Source organism: Plectropomus leopardus, chromosome 19, assembly GCF_026936395.1.
Source record: "Plectropomus leopardus strain MGB_pleo_1.0 chromosome 19, ASM2693639v1, whole genome shotgun sequence".
In the NCBI taxonomy this organism is placed as follows: Eukaryota; Metazoa; Chordata; class Actinopteri; order Perciformes; family Serranidae; genus Plectropomus; species Plectropomus leopardus.
Window position 1 is genome coordinate 4086418 of NC_142194.1, and position 18554 is coordinate 4104971.

The 18554-nt window shown below is 35.9% G+C and overlaps 2 protein-coding genes across 2 annotated transcripts; one reads left to right on the forward strand and one right to left on the reverse strand.

Moving 5' to 3' along the window:
* The first annotated feature begins 1406 nt into the window (after positions 1 to 1406).
* Positions 1407 to 7581, forward strand: snf8 (SNF8 subunit of ESCRT-II). The gene is made up of 8 exons (XM_042507651.2): positions 1407 to 1838; positions 1939 to 1989; positions 3310 to 3448; positions 4040 to 4144; positions 4337 to 4409; positions 4531 to 4672; positions 5939 to 6013; positions 7150 to 7581. Exons 1-8 carry the CDS (start codon positions 1785 to 1787, stop codon positions 7285 to 7287), a joined length of 777 nt encoding a protein of 258 aa, XP_042363585.1. The 5' UTR covers positions 1407 to 1784; the 3' UTR covers positions 7288 to 7581.
* Positions 7582 to 8025: 444 nt separating this feature from the next.
* On the reverse strand, positions 8026 to 18044 carry calcoco2 (calcium binding and coiled-coil domain 2). Its single transcript, XM_042507650.2, has 15 exons — positions 17937 to 18044; positions 17315 to 17485; positions 15943 to 16042; positions 15032 to 15192; positions 14669 to 14794; positions 14435 to 14560; positions 14250 to 14354; positions 14076 to 14170; positions 13911 to 13980; positions 13203 to 13370; positions 12924 to 13112; positions 12300 to 12416; positions 12052 to 12220; positions 10149 to 10174; positions 8026 to 9265 (listed from the first exon to the last, which is right to left on the reverse strand). Exons 2-15 carry the CDS (start codon positions 17477 to 17479, stop codon positions 9104 to 9106), a joined length of 1779 nt encoding a protein of 592 aa, XP_042363584.2. The 5' UTR covers positions 17480 to 17485; positions 17937 to 18044; the 3' UTR covers positions 8026 to 9103.
* Positions 18045 to 18554: the final 510 nt, after the last annotated feature.

The window sequence follows — 18554 nt, forward strand, 5'->3', positions numbered from 1 at the left end:
TACACACTGTCCACACAGGATACACTGTCCTCACACATTGTATACATTGTCCACATACTGCCCACACACTGTCCACTCTGTCCACAGAGGATACACACTGTCCTCACACTGTCCACAGAGAACACACAGATTTAGATTAGCTGATGGACACCAAGCTGTTGCATCACACACACACACACACACACACACACACACACACACACACACACACACACACACACACACACACACACACACACACACACACACACACGTCCCCAGAAATTTGTGTCATTTTTTTGGAAGAACTAAATCAAGTTTTGTTTTTATTTTTTATTCATTGGAGACGTCTGTCCCTGAAATAAGCTTCTGTCAAACGTGCTGATACTGAGCATTTAGGCTACACTCTTCCCCTCGTGTGTTATCAACAAACCATTAGCTTTTAATATGCAACTAAAGAAAAGTGACACTTCTCTGGATGTTTAATGCTCAGTGAATATTTTCTTGTGGGCACTAAAATAATTATAAACCAGTTCACTCTCCAATTTAATCACAGTGCTGATCTCATTAGTACACCTGCAGGTATGTTTCATTATTAATGTGCTGGAACTAAAATGTTTTTTTAGCTTCTGTGTCACATATTACCTCTGAGAAAATTGTAAATAAGCCCATTTTCTGAAGCTAAACCATCAGGGTAAGCAAGTTATTAAGCATTTTTTATTGCTGTTTTTTAAAATCCCTATTTAAATGTAAGAAAATGTGTCTTGGTTGAAGGAAATATTGTCAATGCAGTCAAAATCAGGACAGCACTCCTATTATGGATTTTTAAAAATCATTTTTACAGTTATTATTATTATTGTCACAAGGACGTTTTAGACCAGACAACCGTCTTTATTCAGCAATAATACAAAGAAAAGTCCAAATAAAGAAAACACCTACAGTACATCCCAGCGGAGGGAACCAGTATTTTAAAAGCTCAGAATCACAGTAATATTGATAAATAACAAAAACAATAACCATAAATAATAATACAATTAAAATAAAAATAACATTATTATTATTACTACTATTTTTTAATTATCAGTAATATCAAGATACAATAAAATAAAAACAAATTTAAAATCAAATATAAATGACTACTTTTTTCAACTAAAAAAATTGAAATGAGAAAAAATGAAAACAAAAATGAAATAAAATGTATACTAAATGAAAGAATACAGTGATACAATATTTTAATAAACTTGAAAACGAAAATATAAAAATATTTTGGTTTATGAAAATAACCCAAACATCTAAAGTTTCTTTATTTTATATTTTTGTATTATTTTTTATTTATTTTCCTATGTTTTTTTACTCTTTAGCTTTTATGATTTATTCCGCTGCAGTTCCCACACTGACCTGCGTTATCCGCCAAGACTCTAGGGGGCGGTGTAGCAGTGCGTGTTGACGTCACCGAGGAGGGAGAACTTCACTTCCGTGTAATCAAAATGGAAACAGTGCTAAAGTAGCTTTAAAATAGCATCAATCTTGTTATTTTTCCGGACTTTTGTGCATTTTCCAGCACTTTTCGAGTTCACTTTAATAGCAGGCTGCTCGCGTGAAAGCTAACGTTGTCGAAGAAGTTCGTATTTAGGGGAAAATTCCAACTAAAGTGACCAAAACAAGAAATATCCTCGAAGCTAACATTAGCTCAGTTTAACCTAAGCTAAACACAACCTTAAAATCAGCTTGCCTTACACTTTTCTGCGATAAAATCGGTCAAATTATTCATTATCTATTTAAAGTTTGGACCGGACGACAGCAGGATGCATCGGAGAGGAGTCGGTGCGGGAGCTATCGCCAAAAAGAAGCTCGCAGAGGTAAAGATACACTTTTTTTTAAACATTTGAGTTTAAGGTTAGCTATTTTATTTAGAAACGCACTGTAATGTCTATAATGTGCTCTTTTTGTTTTATTTAGGCCAAATATAAAGAAAGAGGAACTGTTCTTGCAGAGGACCAAATTGTCCAGGTGAGTTCTTGTGTCAATATAATTCCTTTATTTAAATAGATTTAAAAAGAAACAACGACAACTTTTATTTTTTTATATATAAATAAATAATAATATATTTTTGTATATATAAAGATATTTACACTGGTGCAAAGTGCATTTGATCAGTAATATACTAAAGTGTAATTTTGAGGTACTTATACTTGAGTATTTACATTTTATGCTACTTTTTTTTTTTTTACTTCTGCCCCACTGTAACTCAGATATTGTGCTGGTTACCTCACTATATTTATCTGACATCATCAGTTACTATGCCGATTAATAATATTAAAATAAATGTAAAGAATATCATGGATTATGGTGTTATAGTACGGATTAAACTACCCTTTTACCAGGTGCAACATTAAAGTGACACTGAAACAAGAAGATTAATGCTTCAATTATTATCATCCAATAACAATAACTGTATTGTTCTAAAATGGGGCATTCTGCATAATCAGTAATATGTTTTCTCATTAAAATTTTATGTCACTTTTTTTTACACTTAAAATGTCACCTATGCTCATCAAATCAAATGTCATATATATGTGTATATATACCAAAAAAAGATACATAAAAATCTTTAAAATATACTAAATAGAAATACATAAATAATACAAAAAATAATAATAACAATAAAACATGCAAAATAAATGCTCATCTGTCCACTTCGCAACATATTTCTCAGATTTGTTCATACGATGGAACTATTCGTACTCTCTCTTGATGGTAGTACCTTTGTGCTTTTATGTAAATAACATTTAGATTGCAGGACTTTTACTTGTAACAGGATATTTCAACAATTTAATATTGTTACTTTTACTGAAGTTAAAGGTTTGAGAACTTGGACATGTTGCCTTCATGCTCATTTGTAAATCTTAAATGAAGTTAATATTGTTTATGCACTACTGGTATTTAACATATCAAACTAGACATTTTAATTACTGCAGTAAGAGGGATGCGAGCAGTTAAACATTGCTTGTTGACACCAGTAATTCCAGTCAGTTAAACTTATTCTTTATTTTTTTATTATGTTATGCAGTTGTCTTAATTTAGTGAAAATGTTGTCGTAATAATCCGGCACAAATATTTATTTTCCCAAGAAATATTTTTTGCTCTTAATTTTGTGAGTTGTTGTCATGTTGACTCAGAGAAAAGTGCCGCACATTTCAGTGGTATTTAAAACCAGAATACATATTTTCTATACATTCGCTGCGTTCAGTTACAAATCTATATTTGCCGTATACTGTATATACATTTTGTATGCAGATTTTTCCTCAGCTGTTATTGTTTTTCTGCCAGATGTCGAAGCAGTTGGAGACCTTCAAGTCCAACCTGGAGGAGTTTGCCAGCAAACATAAACAAGAAATCCGAAAGAATCCTCAGTTCAGGGTTCAGTTTCAGGAGATGTGCGCCACCATCGGAGTCGACCCACTCGCCTGTAAGAAACATTTGGAATATAAACTGGAAAAAAAATAAATTAAAAGAAACAGCCTGGGAGAAATGTGTTTTAATCATATGTTTTAAATTTGAAAATCTCTTCACGTTGCATTCAATATAAGATAAATATTGGGACATACATTCATGAATATTTAGGAATGCCCTAAAATCTCAAAATTCTGCAGTAATATTCCTCAGAGCAACAAATTTGAACTAAAAATAACCAAAGATTCAAGCCTCTTTGTGCTTAGACTGGCATCTAACACACTGTCCCTGAGTAAATCTGGCTTCAAACTGTGCAACAAACTCCTTCTGCTGGCTACGAGATTTATGTCAACGCAGTGGATAATTGACAAACTTCCCTCAGTCACGCAAGCAGTAGAAAGACTAACGGCAGGAGTGAAGAGGGATGAAGATCGTTTTTGAGAAAAGTTGGTCACATTTCTTAATGTACCTGCCTCTTTGAGTAAAGATTGGATTTTTCCCTTTATTTTCTCTTTGTTGTCATTATTTTATTTCATTTTATTTTATTATTTGTCTGTTAGTTAGAATGTGGAGAGAGATTTAATTTTTATTCTTTTTTATTTCACAGCTGGAAAAGGTTTTTGGTCTGAGATGCTCGGCGTCGGTGACTTCTATTATGAGCTCGGTGTACAGATTATCGAAGTGTGTCTGGCCCTGAAACACAGAAATGGAGGTTTGTCATTTCTCTGGAAATCACGATAATCAACATGTTTGTCGGGTAACGAGTCGACAAAAATGTCTTTGATCAGAGGCAACTGAGTCCGTCTCGATCTGAACTTCATATATTCTGCATGATAATTCAGTAACACCTGCATGATAAATAATCGTTTTTGGCTTTTAAATGTTGATGTTGATGGTCTTTCAGGGCTCATTACTTTGGATGAACTCCATCAGAGAGTGCTGAAGGGAAGAGGTAAATACGCTCAGGATGTGAGCCAGTAAGTGTCACTAATTTCAATATTTCGTGTATCAGAGAACATAATATTTGGATCATTTCGTGCCCATGTGTCAGTCCTTAGTTATGTGATTTATTGAAGTCGTTAAAAACGTGCTTCCCAGAGACGACTTGATGAGAGCCATAAAGAAACTGAAGGTGATGGGTAACGGTTTCGGGATGATTCCTGTCGGCGGTTCTTACCTGGTGCAGTCGGTCCCAGCAGAGCTCAACATGGACCACACTGTCGTCCTGCAGCTGGCTGAGGTAACACGCAACTAAATTATCCCGAAAAAGAGCTCCCACTGTTGTTTTTTCACTGACATTTTCTGTTCCTGGAGGTCTTTTCAGTAGAAACCCCTTTTTCAGACATTCACTAGAAATGTAAAATGGCCAACACATATGCGCTCACTGTTTCAGGGATAAAATAAATTTAACTCACAACAAGTTTTAAGGTTTACCACTTGATGTCGCTGTGTGCCAACTTACTGCTGCTGCCCTCCACCTGTTGTGCCACCATGGTGAGGAGGAGAGGAGGCTCTTCCCCATGTAGAAACACATATGCACCGAACCTGAGAGGTGACATGGATGTGTGTTTTTTATTTGTTATTTTTTAAAATGCTCTGAAATTACTAAATCAAGCCCACAAGATTTATTCGTATTTTTCTTGCGCATTTTAAAAGACAGAAACAGCCTTTAAGTTACAAGATAGAAGCTGCAATCACTGTCATTTTATGTGATGTATTGGTCTTTTAAATGAATATAAACTGGTAAAAAGCACTGGAGTGGTTACGGTCCATCAATTGCAACTCTTAAGAATAAAATCATTATTATAAGTCATTTTGAAGCCAAAACAGCCTTCAGTTACAACATAGGAGTGGCAATCACTTTTTGGCAGGTTGAAAAAGTGCATTTTATGTGTAGAATTGGCTCTTTAAAGACATTTAAACAGGTAAACGGGACTGTATGGGCTATAATCTTTCAAATATGATCAATATGAATTAAATTAAGTCATTCTGAGGCAGGAACAGCCTTTCAGTGACAACATAGGAACGTCAATCACTTGAAAAAGGGTTCAGAAAGTGCATTTTATGTGTAAAATTGGCTCTTTAAAGACATTGAAACAGGTTAAAGGGACTGCGTGGGCTATAATCTGTCAAATATGCTTAATATGAATGAAATCAAGTCATTCTGAGGCAGAAACAGCCTTTCAGTTACAACATAGGAGCGGAAATCACTTTTTGTCAGGTTGAAAAAATGCATTTTATGTGTTGTATTATTAATTCGTGCACAGGCTTTAAAAAAACCAAAAACATATCCACTTCACCTCCTGGGCTCTGTACATATGTATATAAATATCAGTGTTTCCTCCTCCCTCTTACCACCAGGTACCAAAAGTCATTATTTTAACAGAGAGACGTAGACAGAAATGTTTACATGTTTTATTTCTGAAAAGGGAGTTTAATCCTAAAAAAGAGATCATGGCTGTCGTGCAGAGTGAAATCTGTTTGTGTTTTTTTTGTTTATTTGTAGAAAAAGGGCTTCGTCACAGTGAGCGAGATCAAGGACAGCCTGAAGTGGGAGAAGGAGCGGGCTTGTCACGTCCTGGTGAGTGAACAGAAAGCAGCTCGTTTCAGGTCACTGTTTGTGACAGTTTGACTCTTAGACAGTTTCTCTGCAGCTCTAAAACATCTTCAAAAAAACATTCAATGATTACAAGTCTCCAATTTCGGTTATAAAAGTCTAAAATAATTTCTCTTGTTTGGAGACGTTTCACATCTAGAAAGTTCAATAAAAAGTGACCTCAGTTAGCTACAGTAATTATTAAGGTCTTTTTGTAATAATGGGCAAGTTACACTTTTAAAAACATTAATGAATTTATCATTAAAATTGGTCAATCCCTCAATCAAATCTCTGCTGCTTATCCTGGGTCAGGATAAGCAGCAGCATTTAATTTATTATATCAACAGGGACCATTTAGGGTCGATAACTGAATAATAGTTTTAAATGTTTTTCAAGCAAAAATGCCCAAATTCTCTGTTTTCAGCTCCTTAATTGAGTAAATTTGCTGTTTTTTTTGTCATGTACGACTGCAAATCAAATATTTTGACTTTTGATGGCATCACTTTGAGCTCTGACAATTTATGAATGGCATTTTCACTGTTTTTTTTAGGGCTGCAAACAACAGTTATTCTCTTATTTTAAAATAGTGTGGCCATTAACTTTTTAGTTACTTGTTTTGTAAGCATGCACTGTGAAATTTTCCGGAGCCCAACGTGACTTCTTCAATTTCTCCCAAAATCCAAAGTTTGTTTGATTAAGAAAAGTATGAAATTCTCACATTTAAAGAGCAAAAACCAGCAAATGTTGGTCCAAAATGATTATTCCATTACCAAAATAGTTGCCAATTTATTTTTTGTTGATCAGTCAACTGTTATTTACAGTTGGTTTTTTTTTTTAAATAATGTGGCCGTGTGTAATTTCCCAGAGCTTAATTTTTTTTAATCTGACCAACAGTCCCAAAATTCAAAGATAGTCAGTTTATGTATGATAAAGAGAAGCTTTGATGCTTGGAAAAAATGAAATAATAATAATAAATAATTCAAAGCCATTTTGTCCTATTCCATTATACTTTTACACTTACATTAGACGGCAGAGAAAAGGTATTTAATTGTGTTCTGTGTGGTATCAATCGGGTTGGTGAACTCGGCAGAATCACCGTTGACCTTTGCTCTTATTTCCAGGATCACCTGCTGAAGGAGGGCTTGGCCTGGTTGGACTCTCAGGCAGCTGGCGAGGCTCAGTACTGGCTGCCCGCTCTCTTCTCTGAGCTCACCTCCCGTGACGTCACGCCAGAGGAGGCCAATCAGATGACGCCTTAGGACCTCCAGCTGGCGACAGCATTAGAGACATGTTGGTAAACAAAATGTGCCAAAAAAGGTTTGGAGGGCTCATGTGACGGCGTTGGCTGGGCAAACTCCCTCTGAGATCATTTTGTGGACACGAGGAGGGACAACCGTCCTCAGCGGCTTCTGTGCAGCGAGTGCACGCGCGTTATCGACACCACGCTGCGTATGAGCGTCGTGTTGCAGGTGTCACGGTTTATGGATGGTTATGGGTCGACGTACACAAGAACTGATAAAATGTTCATGTATAAATAATAACTTTTAAAAGAATCAATCAGCATTGAGATTTTTATTATATCAGCAGGAGCATTTAAATGCACGTACATTCATTTGATTTCATCATTTACATAAATTGTCACGTCGCTCGTCCACATTTTATTCCTTCACACACACTTTAAAATCAGCGGAAATTAAGAGTTAAATAAACACTTACAGCAGATCATCAACTTCATCTGAATGAAAAATTACACTGGATATAGAATTGTAGTTAGTACATTCAATTTTAAATGTAATGTGCAAAATATTTTAAATTCATCTACTTATAGGAGCATTATTTGGTTTAAGCATGTTTTAGACTTTTTACTACAAATCACACGTTCCTCCCTGCTGTTTATGTTCCAAAGCATACGGCAAGTTTTTATTTTTACATAATTGTCAGTAATTTTAGTGCATATGAAAATCAGTCGTCAGTTTCTTTTTTTAGTTGAAATCATAAGTTTTCTGATGACAGTCAGTACTTTTACAGTATAGATTGAAAGGAATCCAAATTAGATGATACCAATAGCTGATATCGAATGTCGGGTTGCATTCATGATCTTATTTCTTTTTTTGGTGATAATTCCTGATTTAAAAATCTGCACATCGAGATGACTAAAGAAGAAAGAAACAGAGTCCGCAGACTAGACTGTTCTGCCATAAATATTTATTTAATATGCCAAATGTATCTTTCAACATGAAACACGGCCTTTTTCAAATCTGAAAGTTAGATGATCGACTGCAAATGCTGACGTTTCTTCAGTGAAATACATAGAAAACAATGAACATATTATCATTATCTTGTTCATTTGTCAAGTATATATGTGTTCTCTTCTGATCTGTGTGACATAAATGCAAGAGAATTTCAGTAAATTTCACCATTTATTCGGAGATTTTCCCACAAAACAACAAGAAAAAACGATTCATGGTATCCTACTTTCTATGTTTTTGAATTTTTAAGACTTTTGAAAGATTTATTTATATTAGGGCCTCATTTTTATATTACTGAATTCCATGAATTTTAAAAAATTTAAGGAGCTGCAGAAACTCTGATAAAAAGGACAAATTAATATTTGAATTCAACAGCAAACTTTATTGTTTAGAATATGTCTGCTGGTTTACAACAGGCAACATTTAATATTTTTGTACTTCAATACAGAAACACTGAATGTACAAAAAGTATTCAAACGATGCTCAGTTGCGTGATTGTTGACTTTTAAATAATGCATTAACGTGCAGTGATGAGAAACTGTTTGACCAAAATAAACAAGAACACGATGTTCACTGCGATGGGTTAAATTACTCAGCCGGCTTTACGTCTCTGCCAGCTGATTCTTTCTGCATGATGGACACTAACAGCTGGAAAAAAAGGCTAAAACTCTTGCGTATGCTTTGGAAAATAGTCAACAGGAAGATAAATTTGCAGTGAAAATGTGCAAAAGTATCGGTATGGTCCTTTTACATATGACCACCCGACTTATAAGACTGTTTTTTTTTTTGTTTTTTGTTTCTGCAGGCGTATAATAATAAAGCGCTCTCACACGTCGTGTCCGTAGACGTGATCCTCGAACGCGGACTGCTCCATGTTGTCGCAGATCATCGGGCAGAAGGGACACAGTCGGTGACTCTGCTCGTGCTGCGCCAGCTCCTCCGGGGTTATGTAGGGGAAACTCTCCTGGCAGTGACGGCACACCAGACACTGCCAGAAGACAGAAATAGAGATCAGAGGAGGTAACAGAATAGGGAGCGGATTATGCTTTAAGTCCTCCTTCGAAAATAAACGGTAAACAGCCGCGTCACCGGGGCTCATGAGGGTATCATGAGTGGAGGAGGGAGGTTTTGGAGTTGAGAGTTTTCTCGAGTTCAGCTTCTTTAAGCTTGATTTGTTTATTTCAGTTCTAGGTTGTGTTAAAATAATAATAATAACTTAATTTATATAGCACCTTTAAAAACAGTTGTTTACAAAGTGTCAACAAGATTACAGCACTAAAAGGAATAAAAGTGATACGGCCGGCAGATCTCAAACGGCAGTTAAAGAACTGAATTAATTTGAGAAAATTGAAGAATAAAAGCAGTAAAAGGCAATAAAAATAATATAAGACGTAGTGTAAGAAGACGACAACACATCAGAGGGAATAAAAGAAAGATAAGTAGATACAAAGAGATAAATAGTAAATAAATGAGCAAGTAAATAAAAAAAGTTAAGAACAGGAACTTTAGAAGGATAAGGAGTGGATAAAAAGAGAGTGAGTGACAAAATAAATGAACAGATTGAAAGAGATTAAAGATGGATAAATAAATAGTGATTCAATCACATAAAAGCACGTCTGTAAAAGTGAGTTTTAAGCGGTCATTTAAAAGATGTCACTGATTCTGCAGCCTTGTCTCCTCAGGCAGATCGTTCCAGTTCTGCTACAAGTTTCCATTTTCTACTATTTTTACATGTTTTCATTGTGTAAAAGAAATATGGAAAGGATTTCTTAGCAAACGCTTTGATTGGAAAGATTAGAAAAGAAAATCATACATGCATGAGCAGCTGTGGCTCACTGACAGCATGTTTGGAGTGACAGTTTTTGACTCACCTCCTCTTCTCGTTCTGGAACTCCCCCTGCAAGGAAAGCACAATCAGTTAACGTCACGTTAATCAAAACAATTCATATTTTTTATCTAGGACTGTAGCTATATGTTTGTTTTTATTATTAGTGACTCCTGATTATGAAAAAAATAAGAAATTTGTTGGGAGGGTCAAGAAGCCAGAGAGATCAAAAATTAAACAAAAAAAGAAGAAAAAAAACCCAAACTACGCTAACAAAATTTAGAAAAATAAATAATAATAATAAATAATGAAAAATTCAATAAATAGATGCAAAAAATTGGGGAAAAAACACAATACAAATGTTTACACATTAAGCAAAACATTTTTTTCTAGGATTGTAGCTAATGTTAGTTTTTATTATTAGTGACTCCTGATAATGAAAAAAATAAGAACTTTGAAAGGATAAGTCAAGAAGCCAGAAAAACAACATTAAACAGAAAAAAACCAAAAAACTAAGCTAACGTAATTTAGAAAAATAAAGAATAAATAAATAACTACAAGCAAACAAAACCTAACCAATCAGTAGTCAACAACACAACAAAAACGTTTGCTGTGTGAATCCAACAATTGAAAAATGCAGACACTTCATCCCAATAATTATATAAAAAAACAAAAAAACAAAGCAGTCCTACACGCTGTTTTGGGTCTAATTCAGGAAACATGCTGAAGCTTCTGTTGTATAAACAGTGAGACAAAATATTTGGCGGTTGCTGCTTTTATGTCGTCTCACAGTTTATATCGTCATACGATTACGTGATTTAACCGAGTCATTGTTTCTGGAAAAGACATCTTCCATCAAAGTATATTCCCTGAAGCTCTGCAATCAAAAATCCATTCAGCTCCATCATCTCACATATGTGAAAATCTCAGGTAAGAAAATATTTACACCACTAAAGGGAAGAGGGAAAATGTTTTGGGTTTTATTTTGTAATTTGAGTGAACCAGCCCTTATGCTGCACGAAAATCATACTGAGAATTATCTTTTTTTCTGCTTTTAAAACAGCAAAAAGTCCAAAGTGGGACTTTAAATTTGATTTAAAATATCTTTCACATAACAGAGATGATGTCTTAATGTCTCGATGTCTAAACCCTTTGAAGCCTGAGCAAATTTGCTTGATTTCTTCCAAAAAACATGGAGAGAAGGCAACTTAACAACTGATCCAAAAATCATAAAGGATGTACTAAAAAGTTAAACAAAAATCACAGGAATATGAGTGAAATCCCCACCAAAATAGAAAAGTAAAAGAATGAAAAAAAAGTGCTAAAATTAAATAATTATATATTTTACTGTACTTACTTGACATATATAACAATCACAAATATTAATATGTCTGTATATATTTCTCCAGTTCTTTGATAATTTCTTTAATGATTCTCCTACTGTTCTTTTTTATTTATTTATTTTTATTTTTGTCCTTTTACTGTTTTTTTTTTTTTTGGTTTTTTTTTGCTTATTTGCAGGACATTTTATGCCAAGCTGCTGACTGCTTCTTTTTCCCATGTGTTCACAAAACAAAACAAAATTAAATAAATTTGCTCATGTTTCAGTTCAGGTTTAAATGCTTATGTCAGTCCAGGTGTTAAAGGGTTAATTGTGAACCTAATGGAAATGGACTTGAACCATGATGTTTTTTCTACCCCATTTTTCCCTTTTCCTTCTTCTTACTATTATTTATTAATGTATTTCTTTATTTTATTAATATACTTTTTTAATGTATCCTTGTGTGCTTTTTCTTATTTACCTGCTAATTATTACCTTTGAGCACTTGAATTTGTGGTGATTTATTAATCACTAAAACAGGCTTTAAGTAAAGTTTTTGTAACTCTTTTTTTTGTAAATCTGGCTGCAAATGGGGAAAAAAAAATTAAAAGTAATTTCTGTGACTCACTTATGCTCTCATACAGGCTCTCGGCCTGTTCAGGTGCGTCCTGCTGTTGCTGGTTTTGGGTGGCAGCTGGTGACGTGCTCTCAGGCTGAATGTGCGGCGAATCGACGGGGGAAGCCGCTTGGAGTTCGTCGCAAATTCTGCGCAGCCCCTCGATATCTTTCGTGAGACTCTGACGGGATAAATGCCGTTTAATAAAGTGAATCTCCATGTGTGTTGATGAGTAAAGACGGCGTTTTGTGTAAACGTACCTCGACTTCTCTGGTGAGCTCTTCTCTCTCGTGTGTCATCAGCAGCATCATGCGGTCCTTCTCCTCGATGACGCCGTCTTTATCTGCGATCGCTTCATGCGCCTCTCTGAGCAGCAGCTGAAAAAGAATGAAACAAGCCACAGCTTTTAATAGGTGATTTAGCTTAAACCTTTTATTTTGTGTGTCCTTCACGTAATCTGACTGCTTTTACATTTTGCTGATATTCTCTCCGTCTTCCCCTTTTTGTAACTTCTGTGTTAAAAAGTGTTACATAATCAAAGCTGCTGAAAGAGAATGATGGAAAACAAACTGTTTCTTTTGTGGGCTGTACACTTTAATCTGATTTTACATTTTGTTTTCTGTCTCATCTTCTCTCCGTCTTCCCTTTTTCTCCTTTTTGTAACCTCTGTGTTGAAAACAAAGCTGCTTGGGTGTGCACAGGGGCGTTGTCGTGTTGAAACAGGAAAGAGCTTTTCCACAAACGGTTGGGATCTCACTGTACTCTATAAAGCAGTACCACTGTGTGCTGCAGTGTTAAGATTTCCCTTCAAAGTAGCAAAAACTGCCCAGACATGTATTAAAGTTGTAACAATCGTAAATTTAAACCACATATCTAAAGTTCACCTCTAGTTTGCCACTTTTCCGCTCTGCCTCTTCACACGCAGAGATCACCCTCTCCAGCTGGTCTCTGGCCTGCTGCAGATGTCTTTCCAGGTATTCAGTCTGGTTCTTGGTGGTTTTGGCGTCCTCTCTCTCGGCCGCCAGCTTCGCCTGAGCTTCATGTAGCTGGCTGACAAGAGTCTGACACCTCACCTGAAGAGGACAGTAAGTTTTCAGCACCAAGGGAAGCTCATGTCAGTGTTGTTCCTATTTAAAATAATTTAACCCTCTTTTTTCCTTTACCTTTAGATCGTCATCTGGACAGTTCTGCACCGCCTCCTGCTGCGACAGCCGCCTACACAACTCCTGGTTCTCGCGCTTCACGTCGTCTACGTTGTGTGCGATGCTTTGCAGCTTCTGCAGCTCGGCAGAGAGCCTCTCCTTCTCCTTCTCACTGCTCTGAAGGTCAACCTGACGGAGGTAAAGCACACACAGGAACAAAACTTCTGATCTGGACCAAAACGCTCTTTACTGGACACAAAAGATCCTGTCAGTGCAAAAATGACAGTATTTTTTATAAAGTTTTAAAGGACTAGGCTGTTAATGCTCTCTATATTTTTTTTTTATAGTCGTTAAAACCCTTAAACAACCCAAACTAACAGCAAATGTATCTAAAAATGAGTATTGTGTGTGTGTATCAGAGCTTAATTAATCTAGATTTTTGTGTAAAACAGCTCCATGGTTGTCCAAAAGAATATTACAAACACATCACTGATGTATTTCTTCATTACCATGAACATACACGTTGTAGTTTATTTTTATTCGATGACACAAACACCATCCTGCTGGCAAAAGTACTCAATAGAGCATCAAACTTTGATTAATCCGCTGCTAAAAATAGTCCCTAACACATGCACTATTTCCTCCTGTTTCATTGACATTTGGAAAAAAACTACGACACCCAAATGTTCTTATTTATGTGACAGTGAAGTTCAGTTTTCATAGATTTACCTGAAGAAGCTGTATGCTGTCTTTTGTTTTGAGCAGTTCCCTTTCTTGTTCTCTGAGTTTGGAATTTAGCCTGACAAAAAAAACAGCTGTTAGTGGCCAAAGAAATTTAACAGGTTTTAAAGGGTTAACCATGAAAACGGATCAAAACGTGCAGGCTTGACTCACTTGGCAATCTCCGAACTCTGAGCATCAACCTTCCCCTTCAGCTCCTCACGCTCCTCTTTGAGCAGGTTGATCTTCATCACAGCTCTGTCGTATTTCTGAAAAAATTCAACAAAAAATGTAAAATACGAGATTCTGTCAGAGCCTTTCGGGGTTAAAGAGGTGACTTTATCTTACTTCATTTTGTGCTGATTCTCCCTCTAATCTCAAGCTTTGACTCCGTTGTTTCTGCTCATGCTGCTGTAAATCCATCTGCTTTGTCTTTTGGGTCAACAGCTCCTCCTGGTAGTCACATCAAAGTTAGATTTCACAATTAAACTTTGGTCTAAAATTTAGATTTCACACTGGGACTGTAGACAAACCTTTAAGTTGTCCGTCTCTTTCTGCTGCTGCTGTAAAGTGCTCTTCAAGTTTTCATTTTGCTCCTTGATTTGATCCATTTCTTTGACCAGTTGACTCATTTCTTTCTCCTTCTGCTCATTCTGCCCCTGCAGAAATAAATCGCACCGTGTCAAATATCAAAGTTCAAATCCCAATTTAACGATTTTCTCTCTCATTGTGCAATGAGCAAATGTGATCACTCGCTTTCAGCAGACCTTCAAGCTGGCGGCTTCTTGCTGATTCTTCTGCAGGTCGTTTTTTAAGGTTTCGTTTTCCTCTTTCATCTGATTCAACTCTTTCTGCAGTTCGGCTTTCTCGCGTACGCTCTGTTCGACCTGCTCCTGGGTTCAAAAAAACACAACATAAAATGAATAGAAAGCTATTTACTTCTGCCGTCATACTGCTTCATTACATATAAACACTTGTATCTTTTCCCAAAGCTTTACAATCAATCAGAAACCCTGCTGCAAATTTAAAATACAAGCTGATTATTAAATATTTCCACAAGTCATTTATCGTCACAGCTGTTTAAAAACAGTCTCTTGCTTTCGCTCCGTATCTGTCCTTTGCACTGATACCTGTGTTGTAATAACGAGGAGGTCATCGTCCGGGCTGCTCTCCATGCTTTGCTCCACCGGGTTTTTGAAACAGAACGGCGTGCTGGCTCCTCGCACTTGACCCGTACTGTCAACGTAGCAGAACTGGTAAAACTCGATCTCATCTTTAGGCAGGTAGTACTCTGAGGGGACAGGAACGATTCAATTATTCTTCTGCAGGGCTCATTGATGATCAACCATTTTATTTGATGTATAAAATGTGAGAGAATAGTGAAGAGGTCCAGTTACTATATCTTAAAAACACATTTTATGTATTAAAATTGAAAAAAAAATATTCAATTTGGGCCAAAGGTGTACATGGGAGATATGCCCATTCCCAAAATAAACATTAAGGGTCAAAAGATAAGCAAAAATAGAGTTCTGTTATACAACATTGTGTTTACTGTTTTTTTGGCACTCCTGTAATGTTTGCTGTGTTCACGTGAAACACTGCATGCAACTCTTTGGGGCCAAAAATTAAACTAACCGAGAGAGAAAATGAACAGTTCAGGGCCACACGGGGCTGTAACCTGCTATGACAGGTCATAAACAGACATTACTTAATTCTACGGGGTCACGAGCCAAAAAGTTTAGAAACCACTGATCTAGAAGACCTTGAAACTGCTGGACATGGATCACCCAAAAAAAAGTGTGACTCTTAAGTTTGCATCGAGAATGTGACTGCAGCAGATATGATGTCAACAACGCCGAGCCAGAGGATTAAATGTCATAGAAGCTCATTAAAAACAGATTTAAGAGCTCGAGGGTTAAATTATGCCGAAACTGTTTTCACATTTCACACTCCGAGTGTTCGGAAACATCTGACGGTGAGCGGGCATTATAAACATGACGAAGCATTTCCAGCCTGCAGTAAAAGTAAAACTATTTCTTACCCTTAAAAACAACCTGCCCGGTTGCGTCCTGACCGACCACATCCACGCTCGGCTCCACCCACACAAAGGTGTGATAATCCTTTGTTGTGCTCCAACCGACCTGGACACGAAAAGTTGGTCAAAAGATTCCTAAAAGCATCACACTGACGGCGGTGGAAGAAGTAAATTGATGCATTACATAAAGTACTAATACCACACTGTGAAAATATTCCACTGCAAGAAGTAGTCCTGCATTCAAAGCCTTAGTTAACCCTTTAAAACTTGTAATAAGTTCAATGTTCTTGTGCTGCTTTCACATGAATTTTACATGCATTTAAACCTTTGAGCCATGACAAAATTGTTTTTTGTTTTTTTTTTAACATGGGTAACAAGGTATTGGGCAACTTGGCAAGAAATGTTCCACAAATGAGAGAGACAGAGATGAAGAGAAAATATAAGAAGATAATAATGTAAGAAAAAAAGGGAACAATGTCCAAAAACTATATTTAATAATAATAGTAATAATAATAATACATTTTATTTATAAAGTGCCTTTAAAGGAACTCAAAGCCTCTGTGTAAAAGTTATAAAGCAGCATAAACATAACACACAAATCCACAGCAATAATAATAATAAGAATCATAATAATAATTATTATTATTTGCTTTTGGCTTTTATTCTTTTTACTGTTTTAACTTTCAACTGTATGTTTTTATCTAGTTGACTTTCATTTTATTCTCATAACCAACTGTCCACACTATTTTTTTTTTTAATTTAATTTTTAATTTGTAACCCTTTGAACCCTGAGCACACTGGTTTAAATTCTTTCTAAAAGGTGGCTAGAAAACTACCTAAATAGTTTTATACCTAATAGTTTTTAAAAAGAGGGTTAGATTATCAGAAAATTTGAGAAAAAGCCCAAAACATGGAAGATATCCAAAAAACTGCATTTAAAGTTATGACAATTTTATCGTCTTATTTTGTTTTTTGTTGTTGTTTGTTTGTTTTTACAGAAAGAAAGAAAATAAATAGCCTGCATATCTTTAATTTTAATACTTTTTGGCTGATTTACCTATATGTTTTTATTTTTACCTTTTTTTTCCTTTGTGCTCATTTTCAGGTAATTTTCTTGAAACTTTTCAACTGTTTTTTTGTTGCTAATTTTGGGCCATGCCTTACAGGGAAAAAAAAAACTACATATCTTCACATTTTGGGGTGTTTTTTCGTTGTTTTTTTGTTTGTTTGTTTTTACTTTTTTGCGTTTGTGCTTATTTCCAGGTTGTTTTTTTGGCCTCTTTTTTAAAGGTGCTAAAAATACATTATTAGCTATACAGTACTTGATTAAATGTGCATATTGCGTTCTCAGATATTAAAGCAGATGTAGTTTCCTCACCTTAAAGATGCCCACCCAGTCCCTTCGGTTTGGCTGGAAGGCAGCGGACAGGCTGTAGCAGCAGGTGATGGGGGTCGCAGGCGGGTATGAGTGCGGGGTGTCCGTGAACGCCACCTGGGAGAAGGTGCACGCTGCGGGGTCAGCAGCCTCTGCGGGGCTCGCCATGCTGAACTACATCCAGTAAACATATAAAGAGCGATGATGAAACATATGGTGACTGATGACAGCAGGTGTCAGTGCACAGAGAGCAGCGCCGGTGTGTTTACAAGCTTCCCTCTTCCCGTCGTTGTTTTGACGTACTTTAAATTCTAGTTTCAGTTGTTGCCAACTCCATTGCGCATTCACAAATTACCCAAAAACACTTTTTTTAACCCCCTCCAACGCTGAAACGAATCAATATTAAAACGCCTCCCTCCTGATGAATTTTAATGTCAACTTTTCAACGAGTGAGCTTAATTTAAACAGTAAAATAAAGAAACCGAAAGTAAATTAACCAAAAAAAAAAGACCACACCCGAACGATTATGTAATGTTTACTTTGTTAAACAAAACAGTTTTAATATCAAAGGTTTTAACAAAACAACAATTTTGATGAAATGTCCAGAAAAATACAGAAAACTTACATGTTAGCCTTCACTTGTCACAGCAGCGACAGCAACCAACATCAAGCGCGAGCGTCGCCTGTCAGGACTGTGCCGCGTTCACGTGCACCTCGGGCATTTGTACTGCCAGGCTCCCAAATAAGACACGACACTTTTGTAAACATTTTTGATTATTTATTTAATATTTTTCCAAATATCCAAACCATAGACTTAATACATCCATGGAACAAAAATACAAAATATACACCACCGAAGTGAATAATAATACAATTATTAAAAACAATAATATAAAACACAAAAAGAACAAAAAAAAAGAAAGTTAGCTCAAGGAAGGACTAAAAAGTATCTTAATATAAACTATAAACAAAACATAAAAATAAAACTAATCAAAGACCAGCTAAGATACTCCCTGACATTAGCATGTACAAGATGACATACAAAAGTGTAATAATCTACAATAAAATAGCTTAAAAAGTGGGCATTTAACTTATTGCCTCCACAATCACAGCAGCGCTCAAATCGCAATGTTGCTAATTTGCCCGATTGTAATCAACGCATCAGGAGTTGCGTTGTGGGAACGTCTGTGGGGTGCATTGTGGGAAATGAAGGCCTATTTGAAAACACATTCCTTAATCTCTT